At 42.7% G+C, this 20,483-nt stretch overlaps 1 protein-coding gene across 5 annotated transcripts in view; it reads left to right on the forward strand.

Moving 5' to 3' along the window:
- Positions 1-20,483, forward strand: part of cadm4 (cell adhesion molecule 4) — a 147,827-nt gene that overhangs the window by 109,266 nt on the left and 18,078 nt on the right. For all 5 annotated transcript variants that reach the window (XM_068736563.1, XM_068736564.1, XM_068736562.1 and 2 more), the window contains exons 2-5: positions 5,709-5,855; positions 12,182-12,469; positions 15,350-15,511; positions 17,244-17,334. In XM_068736563.1, the coding sequence (XP_068592664.1) occupies positions 5,709-5,855; positions 12,182-12,469; positions 15,350-15,511; positions 17,244-17,334 (688 nt within the window). The remainder of the gene's footprint in view (positions 1-5,708; positions 5,856-12,181; positions 12,470-15,349; positions 15,512-17,243; positions 17,335-20,483) is intronic.

Here is a 20,483-nt window from a genome sequence, read left to right on the forward strand (position 1 = left end):
GGCTGTGGTGAATCTCCAGTGTGGTAGCCACCGCGTAATAGCCCTGTAAATTTCCTTTAAGCTGCTGTTGGGGGGTGTGTGTGGTGGCCATTGTTGTTGGGGCTGTGACAGACCCGGGCCATAAAACACTGCACAGTAGATAGCGCTAACCAGCTTTAGCTGTCAGAAAACGGGAGAGAGGAGACAGGAAAGAGAGAGGATGATAGCGGTTTGTGAAGGGTAAGAAGAGGTGAGTAAGAGAGCAGAATAAGTAATGGGATGAGTGGACAAGAGGAGAGCGATCAGAGAGATGCAATGCAGCGGGAGAGGAAAGAAGAGGGGATGGAGTAAGAGAGGGATGAGGTGATTGAAATAGGCCTACGCCGAAGGGCCGGAGAGACATAAAGATGCGAAGGTCAAAACGAGAGATGCTGGAGCGGGGAGGGGAGGAGGTAAAAGGGAAAGGTGCTGAGAGGAAGAAGAAAACATAATTCAATGCAGAGGATGGAGGCAGTGTGACTGGGGAGCAAAGTCAGAGTGTTAAAAACAGGATGTGAAATATATAAATATGTGAAAGTAAATGTTTCTAATGAGAGGTCAAGAGTGAATGGAGACCGTGTTATGCTGATTTTGCTGATTAGCAGTGCAGTGCTCACAGTACACCATTGGGTGATGGCGAGAGGGTTGGAAGTTCCTGCCAAAGAGAGAGAGAGAGAGAGAGCAATAGAGAGAGAGAGAGATTAAGAAGCACAGGCAGAGAGAGAAACAAAGAGGGATAGAAAGTGGAGAGAGGGCTGAGCTAAACAACTGGCAATTAAGAGAAGCAAAAGTAGTGAAGAAGTTGAAAGAGCGAGGAAAAACGGAGATATTCAGTTTCCCGCTCCAATCATTTGTTTTGTCCTCTTGTCCATTCACTCCTCTCACTTTTTTTTTTTTTGTCTTTCCCTTGCTCCCTCGCTTCCGCTCTCCTGACACACTATAAAAACAGAGCGATTATGCTGCAGACTTGAGCTGCAGAACAAATCACATTTAGCGAAGGAGAGAGTGGAGATAGAACCAGCAAAGAGGCAGGAAAAAATTCCCACTGAGTCAGAAAAAGAGAAAAAGAGAAAGAGAGACAGACAGAGAAAGATTGCAAGGGGGATGAAAGCCTATTGCAGCTTGGAAGGAAAGTATTGAAGACGAGGGGGGGAGGACAACATGAAGAAGGAGACAGGAGTGAGACAGCAGCTAACGGGAGAGAAATAGAAAAGAGTTGCAACAATTCTCCTGAGGCCCAGGAGGGAGACAGAGGATCTTTAGGACAGCGCTGATGAGGATAATATGCAATAATAGATAAGGGAGAAGAGAAGGAGGAAGAAGATGGGAAGAAAGTGAAAGGGACTGATGAAGGGAAGATGAATCAAGGATTAGATCAGACAGAAGGTGGGGAGGAGAGGGATCGAGATACTGTGGGTTTAAATAAAAGGAGAATGAGGAAGATGGTGAGAATGAAATTAGACGCGAAGGCAGCGGGGGGAGGTGAATTATGAGTTGTGGACTAAGTGGAAGCAGGGGTGGAGGGGTTCGCTCAAAATTAGGGAAGAAAAGGAGGACAGGAGAAAGCGACGAAGGTAAAGAGAAAGACGAGAGTGAGAATTGTTAAGGGTTTTGTATTATTTATAGAGGGAGTTTTTTTCTTGCACTGGATTTGATTGGTAGGCTCTGGCTCCCCCAGATAGATGGAGTGATAATTTTAGACTGGTAAGAGAAAGGGGGGAGAGGGAATGGAGTTGTGGGTCTGCATACGGAGGTATGGAGGAGAAGAACCTCAAAGTCAGCTATTTTATAGTCAGTACACCGCAAAACTCTGTGATTAACCTAGAGCGAGTGTACATACACACACACACACACACACATAAACATTGCAAACTTAATTTGCATACATACTGTGGAAAACGGCTCGCCTCGTAGACTCGGGGGATAACTGAAAAAAATGTACATCCAGATGGGAAGAGATGGAGAAGTTGCCAACGGACGACCCCATAAGACTGGAAAGTATGAGATGCTGTTATTGTTTTAATTAAAACAGTAATAGCATACGGGGTTGTATTCTCCTGCATCGATTCCCTTGTAAATACGTGGCCAGCATACAAAGAAAACACAAGCTCTTGGCCCGCTCCCAATTGAAAGATAATGAGAGATAATGAATAGGGAGACAGTGACTGCACTACTTCAAGGATACATGGGGCCTTGTTTGGGGCAAACGGAGACGGCTCATCTCTTATGTGGCTTGTCTTTTTGCTCTCCCTCTTCCTCCCCTCACTCTCCGAGACGTGGGGAGAGAGAGAAATAAGGGCAGAGTGAAACCGAGGGAGAGAGAGACGCAGCAAGGCGGTAATTCAGCCCGCTAACCCTGCACCAGTGAGGCAGTTTCTAGAATTTACCGTGACCAAGGGTGAGCCAGCAGTCCACCTGGCTGCCTCCCAAATCCCCCTCTTTTAACTCTCCACACCTCCCTTCATCCCCTCCCTCTGTCCCTCTATCCCCCTTGCCTCCCTCGGCTTATAACTCAACCCCATTGCGGGACCATTAGGAAGGGCCCCTGAACAGCCTTGTCTTATGAATTTGCACGCCTGTTATTTATTTATTTGTTTATGTATTTTGAAATGATAGCCCTTCTTGGATCTGTATTGCTGTAGTAAATAAAGGCTCCTTTTTCCCAGTGACAGCGGGGGTATAGGCATCTGAAATGATGAGGAGCACCAATTCACTGCTAAGAAATACTGCCCCCGCTTGGTTGGAGAGAGAAGTGATTGTTGTTGTTCCCCCTCCTGTTTTATTTATCCGTTGATCATAGCAGTCAGTGCACTACCACGGTATCGATTGCTCTCAGCATTCTCTCTTAATATGATTCGGGGCTTGTGCAGTATTTTATTATGGGCATAGATTTTAATGGGGGCCAGATTAATACCTCTGTCACAGAGGTTGATTCCCTCCCCCTCCTTCTCATTCCCTCTCTGTACTATACTTATGTTGGTGATCAGAAGCACAGGCGAATGGCCTTGATGCGAATGGCAGCCTATAAAACCTACAGTCAAACTAAAGTGCTGTACCCAGCTGCGTTATGAGCGGGAGTGGAAGAATCTGCGTCATATCTCTCGTATATTTCGTCCAGCCCCCGCCAGCTGCATTATTATGCGCAAACCATCACTTCCTAACTCACTCCCTGATATCATTTCCTGGTTAGAGCCTTCACTCCCACCACCCCCATGCCTCTGTTCCATTCGCCCAGACTGATCATCTACCAGCAGCCAGCAGGTGTTTCTGGGTGGCATCTCTCAGCAGGAGACAGCGGATGCCAGCCATGCCGCTCGCAACAGCGGCTTACACATTTTTTTTTATTCTACTTTTCTTTGTCGCTTTTCTTCGCACTTTACTGCTACGCCACTGCAGCTAATTTCCTTTGAAGGGGTGACAGCTGTCAGGAGAAGTGGGTATACAAATGGACAGCAAATTCGTTTTTTCTGGCCTCCTCCCAGAACCAAACTTTTGACCGCTTTCTTTGTCGGCAGTCACTCTCCCACTCGAAGCCGTCTCTTCTCTCTTGGTTCTGATGGGTCACTAATCGCACACAGACGCTGCTCCAGCTTGGTTGGGATGCACAGCAGGACTATCACAATCAACACTGCTTAAAGCAATGGCGACCTAGCCCGGTTGCCATGGTGATGATTAATAACAGCCATTAGAAAAATAATTGGGATGGCAGTGGCAGGCTCTGATGGCCCTCGATATGAATCACAATATTGATGCAGAGAATAGGAGCAATAATGACTACAATTAGTGGTAATTGTCAAGATTTTTTTTCTTCTGTTCCACAGAGTATTAGAGTCCCCTTTGTCTTCATCCCCTCTTGGTTTCTTTCCGTCTTCAGTTCAATATCCACTGTGTCTCTCCGTTACCCCAGATGTGATGAATATGTAGGCTTTGACTATTTCATTAAAAGAGATTAAAATCGAGGGGAGAATTAAATTTGGATGAAGTTGGCGGGATCAGATGATGTCAAAGCAGCTTAATTGCAATATGCCAGCCCTTGCATATGCACAACCAATGCACATGCACACCTATTGTGCATGTGTGCGTACACACACACACACACACACACACACACACACACACACAGACTGAAGCTCAGCACACACTCGGTTGCAGATATAGACATCCATTTTCGCCCAAAGCAGTCAAGTCAGCAACTCCTGCTATGGCAGCCACCATCTGTTTGTCTCATTTCCTGCCTTCTGAAGGTGCTTTACAGAGCTCAGAGACACTGCTAGACCCGGCAGTGAAATGTATATGGTCCCGTCGTCTTTATCTGCACTTCTTATTGCCTGCTTCATCATCACGCTTCAGTATCGGTGTCGATCTTTCTCTAAATTCTCCCCGGGGCCAAGATTTTTGTTCAGGCAGAGAGGGAATGCAAATTGGTAAATACTAGTTTGAGGAACCTGGCAAGCTGGTGCTCTCTTTAAGGCAATCACGTTCCACTGCTAGCTGGAGACTTATGGCTAATTGCGCGTGAATCTGCGGACGGCGAAGCTCGGTAAGAGGTGTGACTCAGCCCAGCCGTGTCAACAGTCTGACCCACAGACACGGAGGGCGCGTCCAATCGGAGTGTAATCAACCTCCTCATTACTGACTCTTGGGCTGTCTGCAACATCAAAGAGGCTCCCTGCTGTTGCTCTGCACCCTTGTCTAAAAAAAACTAATTGGGTTTAGGGGCCCAACAGGTTTGTTTGAAAGAGAATGTCCATACGTTTCTGTGAGTGTCTGTGCATCTTGAGTGTGTGCATGAACACATGAATGTTCATACAGGTGTCTGTGTGTATGAGCGTATTCATTGCCAAAAATGGTGGGTGACCCCCCCCCCCCCCCACTGAGCACTTTCCAAATAGCTGTCACAAGAACTATTACATCAGAATAATGGAGTGTAATCAATTGGTTTAGCTTGCACCTGGATGTGAAATGGCATCGAGAGTGTGTGAAGTGCCTTCGCCGCTGTCAAATTGGTCCCAATGCTCTGCACTTTTCCCACTGAGGCGATCCAAGATTCATGTGATATGGCCGCATGTTAAACTATTAATGTACACACAGGTGGTGACAAGGCCGCAGTCCAGCCTGTGGTCTGTTTGTGTGAGTGTGTCCATTCATGTGTGTGTGTGTGTGTGTGTGTGTCTGCGCACGTGTGTAAATACAAGACCGACAGCCACTTGGAGATTTAATAAGGCATTATGTATTCAAATGTGTGTGTTGATACATTCTGTTAGACTAGCCAGAGGCAATGGGCCTTTTTGTATGTGAATGTTTGTGCATGTAAAAAGATGAATAGCAGTAATTACAATCATAACAATACATTGTTCATAAGGACCCACTTTTACTTGTTGAGTCCTTCAGTGTCTTTTCTCTTGGTCTCAATCTCTTTATCTCCATCACTCTGTCTCCTCCTCCCCTTTCCTCCCCCCTCTCCGTTTCTCCCTTGTTGTGTCCATATGATGAATAGCGGGTAAATGAAGGATGCTTTAAGTACCTTACTTTGAAAGGTTCTATCTCAAGTGCAGTGCAAATGAGCATCTTCTTCACCACATCTGACTCCTTTCTGTTCCCTCTCCTCTTCTCTCCCTTTTTTTGTTTCTCCCTCTCCATCGCCCACTCTCTGTATCACTATATTAACGTCCATCTTTTGTGTCCCTCAGCTCATTGTCAGGCGGTGCAGGCGGAGAATGTGACTGTCTTGGAGGGAGGTACAGCCGAAATCTCCTGCCGCCTGCAGAACTACGATGGATCAATCGTGGTTATCCAGAATCCCCGCCGGCAGACCCTCTTCTTCAACGGCACACGAGGTGTGTGCACATTTGTCCCTGCAGACAAACTTAATCTATCTGTGTCTACGCATTTGCCCTCAGTTCCATTTTGAAGCCAGCCTTTTAAACACATTAGCAATGACTCACCAACACTTGCACTTTACATTTTTCTTATTGCAAATGTCCTCGCTTTGCCTTTGAAGCGATTCCACATTTAAAAAGTCAAATAACCCCAGAGTTAATTTAGATGATGGTTTACCTCTCTGCCCTAACAGTGTGACTGCTTTAACTGTTTTAAAAGCATAGTTCAAAGCTCTCTCCATAATCTAATTTTAACCCCTGTGATGAGATCAGAACTTTTTACAGCTCCTAATTAGAGCATGGCCTTGGCAATCACGTGTTTTTTAAAGCCGTGTTATGATAAATTACCATTGTAACCAATATTATATCTCACTGTGGGCAAACACTACAGTACTTGTTTTTTCTTAACTAATCAAGGGCAAAAGCTGCCACCTTTGCCTAATTTTCTGCTAGTGCTGCTAGGAAACATTTGAGCAAAAGAATAATGATCCAGGATATTAAATATTGCCTTTGGATGTTGTGTGGGGGCAGTTTAATTGGAGTAAAATTTTTGTAGTTTTGTTGTGTAGCAACTGTTATTTAAGCCCTAGGTAATGTGATAAACTAAAGGCTATGGTGTAAAATTGTGGTTTGTAACTGTTTAGAGTTAACGGCAAGGGGGTTAATTTGAATATATTGGGGATAGTTTCGGTCGTTGAAGCTTAAGAGTCCATGGCAACCAACGGACAACCCAACGGATGTTTTGGTTAGGGTTTTTTATTATTTATACCACATGGCAAACCACTAGCAGCTACAGTTATACCAGTAACTGTCTGTGCAAAATTTGTGAATGAGCTCCCCATTCCCTGAAGTTAAATTCAATGCAAAAAAAAAAAAGGGCACTGCATGGTCAATAAACATGTACAATGCAATAGGCATAAAAACAGTAACCAATTAACAAACAAATCAGCTACCAATTGTAAGTAAAATGAGGCTAGGAAGAGCACAAATCTGTACACACGTATATTGTATGCTAGCGCTGATGTTCCTTCACACAGCAGTTTTTCCCAAACGATATCCCAAAACACAGTTGAATTGATCCAACATAGTCATTAGCTGAGACAGCTCAATCGGTTATACCAAATCCTCTTGATAGAGCACCTGCTCACCTATTATCAGAGAAGCTTGGCACTTTGTAACAGTGTATTTTATATCCACATCTCAAGATCTGATCCTCTCAGTTCACTGGACGGTCAACCCACTCCTCTCTGACACGCTGCTCCAAAAATAGTTTTGATTGGTAATGATTTTGAAAAGGATTGTTCTGCTGGTACACTTGTGTCAGGTGCTAATTTTCCCAGCATGATTTAGACTCTCAGAGAGTGTTTGCTGAGCTCACTTCAATCAAGCTGCTGAATGGGGCTGAGTTCCAAAGTAGCTTATAAAACCCTCACTGAAAAACTCAATACATAGAGTTTACATGTTTTTGTTTTAATCTCAATCTGCTGCTGTTACTCACGCCATATTTTTGAAATGTGATTCAAGAACAGTTTAATTGTATTCAATTGAGTTGAACTGACGACGGCATCAGACGGCCAGAAGTTTAGTTCCAAATATTTCTGTTTATATTTGCCTCATGGCTTTGAGCCTGTGATAGATACTCCTCAGCTGCAAGGACCATGCAAGTGCCAGTCTCACACTGCCTCAACATGGCTGCATATTCATCATCTTTCCAGTATAGAAAATGGCGAATAAATTCAAGTGGTAGGAGTGTGTTGTAGCTAGACATCCTCAAGTGTAGTAGCATTGTTCAAAGATTACAGGGAGAAGTGCCAAAAAGGTCCCTACATTGTAAATGGCAGAGATAGGACACTTAATGATTAATATTGCTACTTTGGAAACACACATTTATTAATGATGCCATTTGCAATAGATAATCCCTCTCAACAAAAACAAACCTATCTTCATCATGTTTTTATTTTAATATATGTTTAATAAAATACAGCAATCTATAAATAAATTATTCTTATTCTACATAAACTATAAATAATGTAATAATAATTCCTTATTTTCTTTGGTATTTTTGCCATACAGACATGCAATGATGATTGCTGGGTAATATATGTATGTGGATGTCAAGTCTCTATTTGATCATGTGACGAGATGATACCATATAAGCCTATGGTGGCTAGTTCAGGTGAAAATCTGTCAAGACAAGCTGACACACCTGCTAGCAGAGCGAGCCGTCGTGCCTTTCTAACATAAAAGAGGCAGCAAGAAAAGACAAGACAGAAAATAACAGGATAAGGTAGCAAAGCTCCCTAAATTACATTTTTTATAAACAGTCGCCAGCCCACAGTGTGCATGCTTGATAACCTGTAACAGGCGTGCACAAGGGCCCGTCATATGCCACTGCTCCACATGATGAAGAGAGGGTTTTACATTACATTACATTATTTGCTCAAACTGTCTAACAAATGCTAGAGCATACTTTAACTGGTATTTTTAATCACCAAAAATGCTAAAATCTTGGAAACTCAAACACACATATATATATTTATGAATATTTGCAAACATAGGCCGTGATATTTTTATACATGAAAGTTCATGCTTGAACACATTTTCACATTTCAAATTCTTACATCCGCCGCTTGTAATTACATTGATTCAACAAGCAAGACTTCCACACTCCCCTCGGGAACCGTCTCTGTCAACGTTGGAGTCGCTGAGGATGTTCTGCGCAGTACGCTGAGATCAGACTAAAATACTGAAGACAAAAGAGATGCCTTCACTGTTAACTGAAACAACATTCAAATAATTTTGTTCTACACCTCGATCACGGGGTGGCCTTATTTGGGGAGCTGAGGTCGCTGCTTTTGGAAAACTCACTTTCAACACCCCTCCCCCCCAATGCTATCAGATCAGCACTGCTGGTAAGTTTGATTAAGTATTTAAACAGAGCCGCCCCGTATGTTCTCTCCCAAGACATTGACTTGCACTATTCGTAAAGCCGAATCAGAGTGAGGAGGAAGACAGGGTGTCAGAGCTGGAGTGAAAGAGAAGATGAGAGAATAGAGAACAGAGGGGGGGGGGTGAGACGAACGGGTGGAGGGTTAAGGAAGTCACAGCAACAGACAGAATGAGGAGAGGGAACGCCATGCGATGGAGAAAGAGAGACAGCACCGGGAAATGATCCAAAGGTTAGGCAAGAGATAAAGTATAGATGGCTTCCCTTAACTAATTTGGCTCCCGTAAGCACGGAAAGGCCTCATTGGGGACATTTTCTGGGAGCGTAAATTACATCTCACTCTGGCTCGCTCTACCTCCACGTTTACTCCATCACTCGCTGTAGGGCTCTTCCATTTCTGCCAATTGCCCATCTGGCGCCCAGATATCAGGCCGACAAGCTAAGGCCTTTTCCGTGCCGAGCCATTCCACACTAACTGCACAGATAGAGGCTCGGCCGTAAGTGCTGTGAATTAGGCTGCCCTTTTTTGCAAGTGAGCAACCAGCCAGCGGTGTGTTTTATGAGATTACGGGGACTGATGGCCATAATAGAGAGGTGGAACTAACCAAATGGACCTTCTCCTCAGTGGTCCATATCTCTCTTTCTCCCCCCTATTGCCAACTCTTCTCAGCATGCAAATGAGAAAGGACAATAAAGGTGAACTCGGACTTGAACAGAAGTCTGACATTTAGTTGCCATTTAGTGCAGAGGGGGAAAAAAAGATTTACCTATCTGTGGGGAATAGCTCACTGACGATGCTCTCGCTGCCATCCGGTGGAGGGGAAATTTCGTGGGTTGGGGTGGAGAGATTAGTGTGGTGTACTTCCAGGAACAGTGGACTGACTCAATCGCTTCGGGCTGCTCTCTTTCGGTCCCCTGTGGATTTCTGTCTTCATCTATATTATTTTTTTCCCGCTTGCCGCATTATGTAGCTATATTAGACAATTTTCTCATTCTTTCTTCCTCCTCCACTCTCTCTGTCACACATGCCCACGCACGCAAAGCCAATATCTATACTGTAGTGTCTTTGTTGTGATGAATTTTGCAGCGAGATGGCCGGTTGTTACATCAGGGATGTGTGCGCTGTTCCCTACGTGAGCCAGCACAAAGGAAGCGAAGAGAGGGACAGAATAAAACAGAGATTGAGAGTGACGGAGAGGTTTCACAGTCGATACAAAGTGAGTCTCGAATGAGAATCTATGGACATCGAGCCACTGTCACCCAGGCTGTTTTAGCGTTATTTGTTATTATCAGTATTTTTTCTCACCATTGATTTATACTCTTTTCTTGGGGAACAAAAGGAAAATTGTTGCATGTTCAACTCCTCTCTGTGCTTTCTTTTCTTTCTCCTTTGTGCATTATGGGGTTAGTGCGTGTAGCGTATTGGTCTGAGGTCCAATTTCGGCTGCAAGAGAGAAAACTTATGTGATTTTTACTCCTCGTTTCCAATTTTTGGTATTCTGTGTACAAGTATGTAGCATGTCTCTCGCTGATTCTAAGGGGCAGCACTACTCAATTTAATAGCTTTCCTAAAAGGATTTTTTTGGTTGTGCAATAAGCTTTATTTGCATAGCAGTTTTTAAAAGAGTTACCAAGTGTGTCACAGCAAGTAAAACAATAATGATTAAAACCTAATAAGATCAACAATAAAAGCGCCAGACACTAATTAGAAGTGGGCTTACAGAGGAATAAAGCAAGCTACAAGTTACAAAGAGAATGAATGAATACGTTTTAGTTTAGGATGGCCCAATCAGTGATGGGGAAAATGAACAACACTCTCCCTCAAAGCTGGAAATGTGAGAACCAAGACATCTGTTATGTTGTATCAATGTACAGCCTGGAGCTGCTCCATCGAGACTGACTTTGCAAACTCTCTCTGAACTTTTTATATCAAACTGAGCTTTAGATTTAGCAGCACTATCAATTCAAGAGCAGAAAATTGTCTGCGGTGCTGTCACAGCCACTATTTCTCCCATGTTTTGCAGTTTTTCCGCTGCAGCGCTGTCAATGGGAGTGACATCACAAATTAGAGGGGAAAAAAAACTCTTGTTTGCTAAAACAGAGCCAACTATATTGAGGCTAAGGAACGATTCCAAAGCTGATGTCATACCACTCAATTAAAGCAGCCCTTGCTTCTCTTGTGCACTTGCCAATTACTGCCTGTGTAAAGGTCAATGTATTTTTTATGTACTATATTTTTCACACATATATATATATATATATATATATATATATATATATATATATATATATATATATATATATATATATATATATATATATATGTGTGTGTGAAAAATCAACACCAAACATGGTGTTATTGATGCAAAGGGCCAGCAACCAGGCCCAGCCAATGTCATTCAACTACAGAGTAACAGCGCAAGCACCCAACCATGCAACTTTGGAGCTGTAGCTCAAATACACTGCGTCTATATCGGCAAGAAGAGCGGAAACAATTACAGCAACTCTCACTTTCTTGGACCGTAAAAGGCAACGTCAGCCTAACTGATATTACTTCCCTGAAAGGTGGTGCAGGTTTGCGCTAGCCTGGCTCCAGACCCCTGAAATGCCGGCCACATGGACGATTTTTCTGGCCATTCAGACTGGTCCTGTGTTTTTGGTCATTGAGAATACAATACAACTATGTAGCTAGGTGTGCACAGATAGGAATGGTCTGTCAGCGTGAGAAAACAGCCCCCACAGAGAACCTGCAGCGTGCTAAATGAGATTGTGAGTGAGGTAAAAAACCCGTTTCCTGAGGTGCTTCACATCTGAAAACAAATTCAAAATAAAGCAAGCAAAAGCCTGCCAGTAAAATGTGTTGATATATGACACTGCCTTTGTCAGTCTTAGCTTGTGTATGTGTCTGATATATATTTCAAGCGAGCAAAGCACCATGACAAAAACAATTCTTAATGCTCTCTGTCTGTCCCTGAAGCATTAGAAAACAATGAATCGATTATCCTGACCCAGAGTAAAATATTTTGTGTTGCTGTTTCCCCATTGTTTTATTCTTTATATACATGAAAACAGCATTTAGCTTTTATTTGACCTAAGTCTCACTTCACATGCAGATTGTGATTCTTTTCTACCAATGACTGATGTACTCACCTTCCCTCTCCTTGTTCTTCTCTCCCATCACACCTCCTCTCTTTTCCCTCCCGCCTCGGCTTCCTCTCCCCACTCCCCTCCTCTCCCAACAACCCCGTCCCATGCTGTGTCACTTCCGCGCTCACCTCCGTCTCACTTCTACTCTTTCCATTATCTTTGCCCCCCCCCCCCCCCCCCCCCCCCCCAGCCCTGAAGGACGACCGTTTCCAGATGGTGCTCTTCTCGCCACGGCTGGTGCGCATCACCTTGACCAACGTCAGCGTGTTGGATGAGGGCGGCTACTTCTGCCAGCTCTACACGGACGCCACGCACCACCAGGTGGCGACGCTCTCTGTTTCGGTGCCCCCGGAGACGCCCACGGTGGAGGTGAAGCAGGAGGCCGTGGAAGGCGGCGAGGTGGAGCTCACCTGTATGTCGCCGCGCAGCAAGCCGGCAGCCACCCTGCGCTGGATTCGTAACGGCCGCGAGATACCAGGTACATGGCTGACAATGGACTAATGGACAGTTAGATGATTATGAGAGATAAATGAGGAAACTAATGGGGGAATACAGGGCAGGTGAAGTGAAATGGGTGGATAAATTATCACAAATTGAGTGCTGAATAAAAAGGAGGATGAATGGTTGAGTGATTGATGGATAAATAGAGGTAATGGTGGATGAGTTGATGGGAGCAGGTTAAGATGGATGGATGGAGTAAATTAAGGTTTTGGCTGCGGGGCTGCCAAAACCTCTCCCCTCCTCTTGTTTCCATGATTTTGATCAAGTGTTCTTTGCAATATTTATAGGAGACGATCTAGTTTCAAATGATCATACACACCTTTTGAGATGTGAACTCTGTTAACTTTTCTTTCTCCATTCCTTTGAGAAAGAGTCATAAGTTCACAGAGGAAGTATTTATCCACGTGTGTTGATCTATGCGTTGAGAAGGCAGACAACAGGCAGTATTAGAAAGACTTTTCTGTCTTTAATGCGTCCACTAGTCAAACTCTCTCCCTATCAAAACAGATACATATCTCCCCCTCTCTCTATATATATATACATCTCCCTCCCTACGCTTTCTCTTGAAAATTCTATTTCAAATGTGTTTTATTCGCACATATCTGACAAGTACTCCATTTCATGAAAGTACAGATGCTACATACGCTCCAGATTTTACACTTTTCTCGTTCACAGAGAGACACTTTAACTCGCCGTCATCTAACTCTCCTCACTTCTTTGGTTCTGATAAATCTATGAGCCATCCTTCAGTCTGGTACCTTGATCTATCCTTCTTTCTAACTTTCTGCCTCCCTTGACTTCTCTCAGTTAAAGGGGCACTTCACTCAATAATACATCTGAGACCGATCTTTCCCTTGCCTTCAGTCTGTTTAACCCCCGAGAAATCACTTTTTTGCACTCCGTCGTTAAATCAGCGTATGTGTATAATACGTTTTGATTAGAATTCCTCAAAAACCTTGTACTGTTGACTGAGCACGAACAAGAAAAACCTTGGAGACTAATTTATGCAAAGCGTCTCTGACTCAGGCTTATGGCTATTCTTTTTTTTTTATTCAATTCATCTCAGATTATTAACAAATACAGACAGTTTAAAAGTACAAATCGCTGCCAAATGTGTTGCATTATTCATTAATTCACTCACCGCCCTCAAATAACTCACACAGACCAGATGAAATAGTGTGAGATAACAGTTTTCGGGACATGCATTGAGCACTGTTTTGCCGTCGTCTCTTTTACTTTCTATTTTTATCTGACACTCAACGTCTCTTTCATCCGGTCTCTTCCCTTCTTCTCTGTCAGAACATGCCTGTCAGCGTCATTCTGCCTCTGCCCTCTCTGTCCTTCCCCTCTGCTCCTTCCCGTTCTCTTCATCTAATCTCCCTTTCTTTTTTCCCCTTTAAATTTGACTGGTGACAAAGACTTGACGCTCCTCAGCTTGGTTATCGGTCGCAAAGGGCTTTAATAGTCAAAGAGACAGAGAGGGGCCGCACTTTCTTCCTTCTCGCCTCATCTTTTTTAACTATCGCTCCTCTCCTCTCGTCCTGTTTCCTCCCCTCTCTTCCTCGTCTCATCTTCTCTGTTCTTCTCCTGTTTCCTCTCTTCTTGTCTTTTTCCCTTCCCGTTTCCTCTCCTCCACTCTTTTCATCACCTGTTTCCTTCCTCCTGCTCTCCTCGTATTTCCTCTTTTTTCCTCACTTCTCCTTTCATTTCCTCTACTCCAGATTTCTCCCTTCCCCCTGTTTCCTCTCTTCTCCTGCTCTCATCTCTTCTCCCTTCCTCCCGTTTCCTCATTTCATCCCATTCCCACACCCCTCCCCTCTCTTTTGGCCGTGAGTTAAATGAACTGTGACACTAAAGGTTAGAGGCAGATCCCAACAGATATGGGGAAAGCACTCTTTAATTAAGACACTATCTTCCCACCGCTGCCGTATTCCTGCTCATCTGCACCCACCGCCGTCCTCTCTCACGCTTCGATTGGGCCTGCTCTCATTTACTCGCCGGCAATAATTGAAAACTCAGCGCGATATAAGTAATATTGTTGTGTTTTGCCTCAACAAGCACAAACTCCCAATACGTGACCATGTCACCCCCGCTGTTCATCCTCCCTCCTTCTGTCTCCCCTCCGCCTCAATTCTCGCATATTTCCTCCACGCTGCATCTGGCTTGACACTCTTATCGTCCTCTTTCATGTCTGGACTTGTCTCGCTCCCTCCGCTATCAATCATGCCCATTTTGCTACCCTCTCTCTCTCTCTCTCTCTCTCTCTTTCTCTCTCTCTGTGTCTATGCGTCCCTTTCCTTTGCCTTTCTTCTCTCACCCTGGTCCTTTGACGCCCCCCTCTCGCTGTGTCTGGCTCAGTTAACATCTCAATTCGGTTATGCATATCCTCTCTTTTTATCCCTCGCTCTCCCCCATCTCTCTCTCTCACTTTCTTTCACTCAAGCTCATACACAAATTATTCAGTTGATTTGCCATCTGCAAACAAACAGTTCTGCCGCTCATAATTGCCACGAAATATAGATGGAAATTGCTTTCTCTTTTACTCTCTTATTCTGTCCTCCACCGCTCATCTTCCTCTCTGCAGGTACCTGGTGCTGCTGAAAAAAAGCTCATTCATCAGTCACCAACTTCTTCTTCCTTTCATTCTGCTCACTTCTTCTATCTACATCTGTGCTCTCCTCTAAATGTCTCTTCTTTTCCCTCCCTGCATGTCCTCTCTCCCTCTCCCACCATAGGTGTGATGTCTCAGCAGGGAAAAAGGAAGAACGGGCATGTTTTCACTGCTAGCATGTTTCTCGGCCACCCCCACCAGTCTTCTTTCCCTCCATCATTTCATCCTGTCTTTTTTTCTCTCCAGGTGTGGAATCTCAGCAGGTCAACGCGAAGACGTTCAGCGTGTCCAGCACCATCCGGCTCCCGGTAGAGAGGAAAGACAACGGGGCGGCGCTGAGCTGCGAGGCGTTCCACCCAGCACTCGCCGGGCAGAAGAGGATTCGACACTACCGCCTGGATGTGAATTGTAAGTCTATCCTTCAGGCGAAGTGTGTTTGTGTGTGTGCACTTCACATCAAAGCAATTTCTATCCATCTTGGAAACAACTGAAGGAACATAATGTTCATTGCCAAATATTTGTTTTTTGTTTTTTACTTAAATGCCAGCAATGATTTTTTTTTTCAGGGTAGCAGCCTCATTTTTTAAATGGTGGATGTCTAATTTTAGAATGAAGCTCATTTATACACAGTCCAGGATTTTTTACAGGGATATTCAAAGATGCCCTGTATGAGACATGCTCTCATTAAAGCTTAATACCTACAAAACTTGTCATGCAGAGAGCTGACAGTATCAGGCCTGCGGCCAGGCTGGGGTCCTGGCTTGTGGTTTAAGCAGCTCACCAACATCAGCTTAGAAAACCTGGGTCACGTTACTAGGCTATGTACAATGATCCCAGTACTGTTTGTGGGATTGATTGATGCTTTTTTCGCACAAATTGGTGTGCTTTGAAATCTCCTTTTGAGGCAGGCAAAAGCAAACAGTGAAAATACTGAGAGATTTAAATGTATTATTGGCTTAAGTCTAATATTCACTCAGGGCAACAAGTTCAGATAGAACCATGTTTTTATTTTAAGATGAATTCACAATCATTTCTCAAATCTGTGGACAATTAAGAGGGATTAATCTTGAAAAAGTCAGACAGCTCTAATCCATATCCTTGGAAAAGTCTGATGAAATTCATTATTGAATATATTAATATGAAATGTTAATCCATTGTGTTTGCTTCTATCCCATCACACATGTCAAGTTTAATTCTATTACTTAAGTTTTGACCCTCCTGTCTATTTTTTTTTGTGAGGACAAACAAAACTTTCTTACAATTAAGTAATGATTCATATTTAATGATGATATTCATTGTTATTGTGTTGTCTGCAAATCCTTTTTGAAGTTCAGAATACAAAGTAACATCAATTGAGAGGCACCAGATTGAAATTCTCAGTCAGTAGTTGATACATCAATACTATTTGTTTTCAATGAAAGTTGATGCTAAAAGTATGCATAATCATTTTCTCCACCAATGTTACTGTGATGCTATTCGACAAGTCGACAAATAGTCAATAAATCCATTTGTTCTCTCCTCATATTAGTTTTCCTGCCAGTATAACACATCCACAATTACATCCAAAATTTTGGATAGTCAAACATCCCACAGGCATATATAAATATTTACCGTTGGTGATATTATTCATATGTAGCGAGTACTTCTGCATCAGTCTTTGAGGACAATTAATTTGCCACATGTAGCCTTTACGAATGTTTGTTGATAGATCACAACGATTAATATTCAACTGTTTTGTCAATCTGTGAGCTGGTGGCTCCTCCAGCCAGAGAACTGGTAATAATGACCAACTGTCAGCGTGGATTTGGCTTCCCATCGCTCTGTTGCTGAAGCAAGTGCAGTACAGCATCTGCTGGAGCGGTGGGCTGCTTATGATAACAGGTGTCTCAACTGTAGGATTGTCGGCTGGTTGCCTTGGAAACAGACGTTAAAGACCCTTCCTCCTGACACTTTTTCACTTTCCCCTTGTCCCCCCCCCTTTTTGTTCCCTCGCTGTCTCTCTCTCATTCCTGATTTTCTTTTCTGTTCTCTCCGACTGTCACTCCATTTTGATCCCTCCAATCCATTTTGTTTTCTATTGTGCTTTTCTTGTTTTATCTCTCACATGCACACTCATTTATCTCTTTCTTTCTCCCCACAGTTGCACCAACAGTCAGAATTGTTCCTCCCTCTGGCATTTTGCGAGAGGGCGACTCGCTCAGCCTCACCTGCTCAGTCTCTGGGAACCCTCTGTAAGTGTGTGTGTGTGTGTGTGTGTGTGTGTGTGTGTGTGTGTGTGTGCTAAATTGTTTTGTGTTGGTGTGATAAGATGGTGGTACCAACCACATGCACACCTACAGACAAAAACAAGTTCATCCCGCACAGCACATGTGCTATCATTGGTATTGCTATTGGCAGTAAAGGAAACCTCACTTCACTGGACTCTAAGTCATTGCTGTCCTCTAATGTGAAGGACGGCCTGTTTTGCTATTCTAAATATATATACGAGTTCAAGATGTTCTCTTTGCAGCTCTTCCTATGAAAAGTAATGCACGGTAATTCATATATATCCCACAAAACCAATTTGTTTGTAATCCACTAAAAACTTCACTTACGGAGGAGGTTGGGAATGGATGGGTGGGTTCAAAAATATGATTATAATAACTTTATTTATATTGCACCTTTTAAAAAAAGTTTACAAAGTGCTTTGACGGACAAACCAAAACACCAGACTTTCACCCAGGAGACCACTGCTGGTGTGAAACCAGAAGTCAACATGGATTTATTTGTCAAGTAACTTCCATACATAAGTAATATTATGTATTATTAGTTATTTCAAGCCAAAGGTTGAATTATTTGTCACATAACTTTGGTAATCAACTAACGCCACTTGCGTAGTCATTGTAACCCAAAACCATAATCTCAGGTTTCAGGAGGTATGATGGCTTTTTGTAGTTTGAAAAAAACATTGAATCATAGATGCATTCAGTTTCACCTTCAACAAGAAATGGAAAGGGCACATTTACAAGCTGACACAAAACGCTGCTTGAGAAGCTTTATTTTTTGGTATGTCATAGCAATGTGTTATTGCGTGTTCTCTCTTTCCTCTGAATTCCTGACAAAATGATCAGAAAGTATAAAAGGTTTGTCTCAACAAAGCATTTGTGCGTGAAAAGCTGCAACGAGTCCTGACAAATCGGCTTAAGAATACACAGAAAGCGTTTGATTGACGGCAGCATGCAGGAGGTTGCCAAGTTCAACGTCAATTCTTACAAACACTACATTTTTACAAAATGATAATATGGGACAGCAAGTATTCACGTTAAAACTGTTTTGGGAAATTGTTTTGAGCTGCTTTGAGAACAGCTGGTAACTGCATTGATTTATTGATTCATTTGTTCATTATTGTATTATCCACCGTTGGTATGGTACACAGCCTTCATGGGCTTATACACTTGACGACGACAACAACAACAACAACAACAACCACAACCACGATGGCCACATGACCAGTCATAACATGCAGCTCCACAAATTGAATGAAAGAAAGAAACCATTTCCATACCATAAAGCTGTTATTATGATGGATACAGTGTTCTCTGTCTTAGTTTAGTTTGCAAGTAGCAGCTACATCAACAGATACTAGTCTACTGGGCTCTACTTTCATTCTGGGCTAAACTTTTTATTTGCTTTGGTTTCAGGTCACATTGAAACCAAAGCACCTTTTTTAAGTGTAAGTGTAGAATAAGCTTAAACTTAAAAGTCAGAGCAAAAGGTCCTACTGTGAGTCCTGCTGTGTGTTTATAAGTGTCTGCTGGTAATGTTTCTTTGTATTTTCTCAGAGCAATTTTCAAGAACAATGAAAATAATACCAATGATGATGTTCTTTACATTATCATTGCAGCGGGGCAGTTAGGAAGATTTAGAACCGAGTCTCAACACAGAAGAACACAGATACTGCAATCATCCGCTTGATTTATGGACCACAGAGATGAATCAGAAAGATGATCTGTGAATATCACACAGACAGCTTTATTACATATACTGTTTTTTCAATAATTACTTTACACTTAACACAAAAAAAATATTGTTGCTGTAGCGGAAACATCCTTGAGTAACCTCTAGCTGCTCCAGTGAAGCTTTTCTCTGGCTGCAGCATGAAACAGTGATTTCTCCTGGACGGCTACCAAATGTATGAGAGTAAAGCAGGACATCACTGTAAGGAGGACATCTGCACTTTATTAGCCTTTCAACACAGGTTACAAAAAAAAGACAAATGAGTGAGAGCTTCTCCCTCTAAGTAGCTTAAAATAGCCAGCTGCATACACGAGATCTTACCCCGTCTCTCTTTATTATGTGTTGTTGCAATGAACACTAAGTTGACCTCTCTCTGTATAATTACTGTCCCACATAATTCCAGGGGCCTTCCTTGGAAACTTCAAGTAATTACCAAGTACTGCTAATCTCCACCAACTTCAATGTGTTCCCTATAATTACTGCAAGATATCTTGGTGCTTTCTAGGCACCATCCTTAGCTACTTCGTATCATCTCCTTTCAAGGAAATTATTAGGAAATAGACTATCAAAATGAAGTACGGCCACATGCTGTCCTCCACAATTGATGAAGGCCCCCTTTGGGCCATTCAATTACAAAATGCATCATCCCTTGAACTATAATTGAAGTCAAATCAAGGGTGTTTAATTCATCACATGTACATTTACAGTATCAACAAACCAATCAGGATATTTTTGCAGTCATGACAGCATAGTGTTTCATCACAACCAGAAGAGTTGTGTCTGTGGTATCACCTGACATTTTTGTTTTTCAATGCTGAAGATTAGATAGAGCATAACAGTAAATCATCAGCATGATCAGCATCACAAACATGAATACAAATATGTGTGTGTGTGTGTGTGTGTGTGTGTGTGTGTGTGTGTGTGTGTGTGTGTGTGTGTGTGTGTGTGTATAATAATATGTATGTTATATTATATTATATTTATTATTATTATTAATATATATATATATATATATATATATATATATATATATATATATATATAGAGAGAGAGAGAGAGAGAGAGAGAGAGAGAGAGAGAGAGAGAGAGAGAGATAAACAACGTTTATAAACACCAAAGTTTGGAGTCACCACACTGGAGTCCATTCCTTCTATAAAAATAGATAAAAGAATAATTCAGAAACCAAATGTATTATTTACATTTCAAATAGTTTTCTCCCCAAATGCAGGAGAATTAAATGATTAAAGCTTATGTTTACTCCACAGCCTCACAGAGTTACATGCCAGGGGAGAATACTGTCGGAACCATTTTTCCCCAAAATACACAATGATTAAAAAAAAAAATTTCCAGTCCAGAAAAGCATAAGTGACCCACGATCATTTGT

This window comes from Cebidichthys violaceus, unplaced genomic scaffold, assembly GCF_023349555.1.
Source record: "Cebidichthys violaceus isolate CVI_PGR_0920_01 unplaced genomic scaffold, fCebVio1.0.p SCAF_7, whole genome shotgun sequence".
Taxonomy (NCBI): domain Eukaryota; kingdom Metazoa; phylum Chordata; class Actinopteri; order Perciformes; family Stichaeidae; genus Cebidichthys; species Cebidichthys violaceus.